At 50.1% G+C, this 6,000-nt stretch overlaps 1 protein-coding gene across 3 annotated transcripts in view; it reads left to right on the plus strand.

Annotated features, from left to right (window-relative positions):
• The window catches only part of RASSF4 (Ras association domain family member 4), a 37,713-nt gene extending 33,367 nt beyond the window's left edge, over positions 1 to 4,346 (plus strand). For all 3 annotated transcript variants that reach the window (XM_084765933.1, XM_084765934.1, XM_084765935.1), the window contains 3 exons: positions 841 to 962; positions 1,655 to 1,752; positions 2,933 to 4,346. In XM_084765933.1, the coding sequence (XP_084622059.1) occupies positions 841 to 962; positions 1,655 to 1,752; positions 2,933 to 2,993 (281 nt within the window). In that variant the 3' untranslated portion in view covers positions 2,994 to 4,346. The remainder of the gene's footprint in view (positions 1 to 840; positions 963 to 1,654; positions 1,753 to 2,932) is intronic.
• The last annotated feature ends 1,654 nt before the right edge of the window (positions 4,347 to 6,000 follow it).

Consider the following 6,000-nt stretch of genomic DNA (forward strand, 5'->3'; position numbering starts at 1 on the left):
TATGTGGCTCAGTTAGGAAGCTAGGGCTTGTGTGCCAGGGGTTACAACCTGGACCTGCCCTTGTCAAACCTCTGGGTCCCTCTGTAGCCCATGGGCAGTTTCTTGTCACTGAGCAGCTCCCGTGTCCCCAAGTCTGTAGTCCACTCTGTCTATTCTGCTCCTATCTTCTCCAAGCCAAGCCTTTATTAAGTGATTCTATAGGACAGGGCAATTATTTTCCTTCTGCTTACATTCATTGGATGGGCCTGTGAGGTACATGAACCAAATACTGGTTTACAAGAGGAAAACAAACTGGTTCATTCATGGGTCATCCCCCATAACCATGGAAGTCTCCGGAGATGAATCGCTCAGAGGAGTGCCCAGAACTCTTTTGCCATAGCAAGGAAATCAGCTTTTGGAGGAGTGAGGCAGGATAGTGAAGAAAGCTCCAAGTGTGTGGAGCCAGTGGGAGATGAAGGCAGGGTTTAGCCGCATTCACTTGGTGGATTCCTCTTTTGCCGCCTCCAGGCTAGAGGAGCCTAGAGCTGTGTCTGAGCTAACTTCTGTCCATGGTAGAAAGCAGATGAGAGGCCTCAGCAGATTTATGTCTTGCCGCAGGCAAGCGAAGAGGGGCATGTGCTTCTTCTTCTTGCTAGCCTCAGCCTGACAGAATCCCGAGTCCAGCTAGGGCGGCCAGTTCTGCTGCCCTTCCATGGAATCATGCCTCTCCAGAGGTCTGAGAAAGACTCCCCGAACACCTGCTTTTTACCATGCCCCTGTCCTGGTGACATAAAGAAATAAAACAAGGAGGGTGGGTGATCCTAACATCCCATGAATTTTGCAAAATTCCCTCTATTTCAGAGCAGACAAAATTAAAAGATTGTGAGTACCCTCTGATATCCAGAATCCTGCACGGGCCTTGTGAGAAAATTGTCAAGATCTTCTTGATGGAAGCGGACTTGAGCGAGGAAGTGCCCCATGATGTGAGTGGGGGCGGAAGCTGAAAGGCTGCTCCACAGGGAGGAGCTGGGAGGCAAGGAGGGAGCTCCTCAAGATGCTGAAGGGGACCTTGGTCGTGGGTGTCCTCCCAGGCAGCATGTCCTAGATCCCCTCTGTCAGCTTAGAGGACAGAAGAACCTGACCCTAGGAGAGCCCAGCACTGCCCTTTTCCTCCTAAGTAAAACCTTTTCCCTCACTGGACCATGGTTTTGCTGTTATCATGTTAAAGACCCACAGAAGGCTTCTTATCCAGGGGTCAGCACAAGGCTGGGGGGTGTTAAGTCTCAAGGTCAAACTGTAAGCATGCAGTGAAAAGGACCTGTAGAGTTATGGGCCCAGGAAGGCCATGAGAGGCTGTCTCCCTCAGCTTCCCAGGGCTGGTACGGGTTATCCCATTGTTAAGCAGGATGGTATTCCCACTCCCCACCCACGGTGACAATGACAAAGACCTGAATGCTTTTCCTAACATTCAGCTCAGCCAGCTGAATTTCCTCTAGTGGCTAACCATGGCCTTTGAGATAGGAACAGTCCCCACTCTCCCACCACACAGAGCGGAGCAGTGTCGGCTCAGCACAGGGAAGACAAGTCCTGTGGATGCTGTGGAGAACACCGGGACCAGAGGGCACATCTCAGGCTTCTCCTCTAAAGCGCCTGTTAACGCTCTTGCTTCTTCTAGGTCGCCCAGTACATTAAGTTTGAAATGCCCGTGCTGGACAGCTTTGTTGAAAAATTAAAAGAAGAGGAGGAAAGAGAAATAGTCAAACTGACTACGAAGTAAGCAACATGTCATCAGCCAGACACGATCCTGGCCATTAGCGGACGTGTGCAGGGCAGACCTCTGTCTAAGCAAGCAGGTCTCTCCCTTCCGTGGACACCAAGTGCTGACTACGGTAGCCCAGGAGTGCCCTCCTACCCCACTGCTCAGTTCTGATGAGCAAGTGGAGGTGATAACAAAGGGCACACCCATTCAGCCTGGCCTCTTCTCCAGCAAGGGACTTGGGGTATAAGAAACTGGCCCAGGAAGGCAGAGGGAGGAGTGTGGTGGGCCCTGGCTTGGCTTTCCAGTTCTGCCAATGACCAGTTCTGTAAAAGCAACCACAGAGTCTGCCGGGTAGAGCCTTAGCCTAGCCCAAGGCTTTTGCCCTGAAAGGGAGTCTAAGCCCAGTGGGATGCCGTCATTATTGACATCCAAGCTCTGGCCGCTGTTTGTGGGGGAGCAAGGGTCACCAGCAAAGCTTGCATCAGGACAGGTCATGTGACATTAATGATGGTTTTTTGGTCCCAATAATCCTGCTTGTGTTTCAGAGATGTGTGATGTGGGGCGGGACGTGTGAAGAGCATTCATTCACAAGGGCGGGGCTGGGCGGGGCAAGAGAAGCTCTTCTACTCAGAGAGCCTGGGAGTAGGGCCCGGCTTGACGTCTGGTTTCACACCAATGATCCCTGGAAGCCATATCCACCCACTGGCTTCCTTCTGTGCAGAAGGGCCTCACTCGGATTCAGCAGAGACTCTAGAGGGAGCTGCCAGCTGGTGACATCACTACAGGGTTTTTAAGACAGGACTTAGGAATCTCCAGGTTGTCAGGAGGGCAATGGGGGTAGAGGTCAGATCCCAGGCCAAGGATGTAGCTCAGGTTATTTGCATGGCCTTGGCTGGAACATTGTCTTCTTGAAACCTGGCCTATAGCCCTGATCTGCATCCTAGCACATCCTTGTCCCTACTAGAGAGTCTGGAATACAATTGCCTGCGTTTTCTTTGAAGCTCTGCACATTCCACTGCCCTGTTGAGCCTCCTTGGTGAAGGACAGAGGTAGTAACTGCTGATCAGCCAGCTAGAAGCAGTTCCCTCTCCCCCCCCCCCACCCCTCTCTCTCTCCTCCCTGGCCCTCCAGCCTTAGTGAGACTCCCTCCCCCCCCCCCCCCCCCCCCCCCCCCCCGGCTTTGTCTCTCTCCAGGTTCCAAGCCTTGCGCCTGACAATGCTACAGCGTCTGGAACAGCTGGTGGAGGCCAAGTGACTAGCTAGCGCTTGCCTTTTGTGAGACCTGTAATAGCAAGTGTGCATGGCGCCCCAGGGACCCAGACCTAACTGATCACTGACCGATGGCTGCTGCCCCAGGAGTCCACAGCCTGTGCTTCTTCTAACCTGTCCACAGATTAAGTAGCATCCTGCATCTCTAGTGTGGGCATCATGGTGAGCATGCTCAGGCACACCAAGGAACTTGCTGGCCAGGGTCTGTGTGCAAAGCTGGTCCAACATGCTAACGCAGAGCCTTGGGATTGTGGTACCAGCCTTGTTCGTGCATACTTCCAGCTTGAAAGGGCAGTACTGCACCCAGCCCTGGAGAATGGTCTTCATGAGTTTGCCCAGTGCCTGGTCCAGAGCCTCTGCATGGCCACAAGCCCTTGAGAACCATGGACTCCCTGTCTTTCCGTGCTTCTTATTTGTCCCTCAGGAACTCCGCTGGAGCGGGAGCCGGAGCGCCAACAGCTGTGAGACCCGCTCTACTTCTAACCGCCACTCCACCATGGTGTCCTGACCTCCAAGCCTCCTTTCCTAGCTACCATTCCTGGCCCAGAGGTTAGATCAGGATTGGGACTACCAAGATCCTGTCAGCTCTTGGCACAAATCAGCCTTAACTTCTGAGTGAGGTCCAAAGAAATCCTTGCAAGGAGCTGTCTTCAAGAAAACCAACCATCGCATTATGGTGGGGGAGTTGGCACCGTAGCATTGAAACAGTCCTGACTAGCAGTGGCTCCAGAAGGCAGTGCTCACTCCCCTACACTGCCATCTTGTGGGTGGGTGCCCTTGTGCCTTCTTTGGGACCCGGCTTCTCTCTAGCGGGTAGGGGCAGCTCCTAATACTTCCTACCAAAGCCTGACAATAAGGGGAAATGTCTGTTTGGGAACCAAAGGCTTCTAATCCCTCAAAGCCAGATATAGAACAATTTGTTTGCTAACTGATGGAAATTTCTAGAAGGAATGAGAAAACTTCATTTGTAAAACTATGCAACAGTTTAACAGCATCAGTCCTGGGAGTGTTTGTCTGAGAGCTGAGATCTGCAGACAGTGGGTTTAAAGAAAAGTATGATGGAGGCCTCTCAAAGATACAGTTGCATCTTCAATGCTGTGCGAGTGGAAGCTGCTTGTGGAATCCTGATGAGCTGAGCTTGAGAACAGCAGTGCGGTGTGGAGCCCCTAGGCAGGGTAGTGTCGCACCTGGGATTCTGCAGACCCAGCTCTGTCTTCACGGAGACACTTAGCTGCCAAGGGAGTTCCTCTTGCCTCCTCGCCCCTGTGGCACTGTGCTTTCCTAGATGCTTAATAAAGGTCTGTTCTGCTGAGCAGAAGCAGCGAGGGTCAAGCTTCCATGGCTGTTTCCTCTTGTGTTTATTGCCTTTACCCACCCTTCTAACCTCCAAAGCTCTTAGACTACGAAGAGCAGAGGAACCTGTTGCTGTAATTTAATAAATATTTACTATTAAGCTATAGTTATTACAGCGGTGCTACCCCACTATTAATCAATAAGGACACAGACACCTGTTGTATTTTTTAGGATAGCCTGTACGTGGGGAGGGCAGATATTAAGCCTCTAAACTCCCTTCCATGCCTGCCTGTCCCCATCCCTTGCCATTGCTCTCTAATGATCTCTCCTGAGCTACTTCCCATCCATAATCCTCAAATACTCGCTAATGCTGTCCATCTCCCCCATCCATGCTGACTGGGCCACGTGCTCTCTCTACCTAACCCATCGCAGTGGTCCTCTTCCTTCTCGTCCTCCTGTGCTTGTCAGCTTCCCCCTTCAAGACAGATCCTCTTTGTCCTCCAAGCCCTGTAACCTTCACTCAGCCCTTCCTTCTGCCTTGCCCAGGTGTAGGCCTTTTATTCAGCCAATCAAGGAGGCAAGGTTCAGGGCAGCAACTAGATCTTGGGAGACAGTAATTAGCATCAAAATACGTAGCGCTAGACCAGCCTCCAACAATTTCCCTTTTATGTCTAAATAAAAAAGACCATATTTTTTTTACAATAAAATACAGTAAGAACAACTATGAAACAATTATAAAAAAAAAACCAATAGCTAAGAATTATATAAAATGTCTAGTCTAAAATGCATTTGGCAATCTTGAGGAAAATATTATCTGTCCTATCTTGGTGAGTCTAAAGTTTTGTACCTAAATTAATTTCTATCATGTCTTGTACCTAACAGCCTAAAAGCATCTATCTAGACCTTAAAACACCTTCTTAATTCCCGAGCAACTAAAGTTAATTGTAAAACCATAACTATCTGGTCCGGTATCTAAATGTTGAGGAATTTTACTCATCCTTGACAATGACATCACTTCATACATGGGTTGAGAATTGGTGTGAGGCCTGAGGCAAGGTTTCCCTACCTTAGGACACAGGAAAGGACTTGCTGGTGGTGGTCTGTGGGTCACCCTGAATTGCAGAACTGTGGCATCAGAAGTGCTTAGAATCTTCCAGCCAAGGACTCGGGAGTTGAGAACAATGCAGCAATTGCTCCGAGGCGATCTTGCTGCCTGCATTTGTAGCCTCAGGTCTAGGACACCTGCCTGTCCTTTATTCAAAAGTAATTAATTGACTTGATTGGTTTATGCCAGGCCTGTACTGGATCCTGAAGGAACAAAGATAGAGCCCTGGTAATTCTTCGGGACACAGTTGAGTACCTCAGAAGGAGGCGAGATACTGAGCAGATAGCTAAGACCAGGTATGGCTGTAGGCCAAGAGACACCTTCCAATCCTGAGGCGGGGACTCAGTGCTGGGGAAACCACTGAAATAGAAAACCCTGGAAGCCACAGCCAGCTTGGTGGCGGTTCACAGCTGTCAAAATATTATTTAAGGCTTTTAAAATATGTGTATCTCTTGAGATAGCAAAACTAATTTCTGAATAGCATAGGGAAACTCTAGCGACTTGCCCAGAAAAGGAGCAGTGTCTTCTTCTGCCTGCACCCCTGTGAAGGATTTACAAATGTTAGACCGAAGGTACCACACTTGCTCTTCAGAAG

The sequence above is a fragment of the Acomys minous genome (assembly GCF_964271855.1).
Source record: "Acomys minous genome assembly, chromosome: 17".
Classification (NCBI taxonomy): domain Eukaryota; kingdom Metazoa; phylum Chordata; class Mammalia; order Rodentia; family Muridae; genus Acomys; species Acomys minous.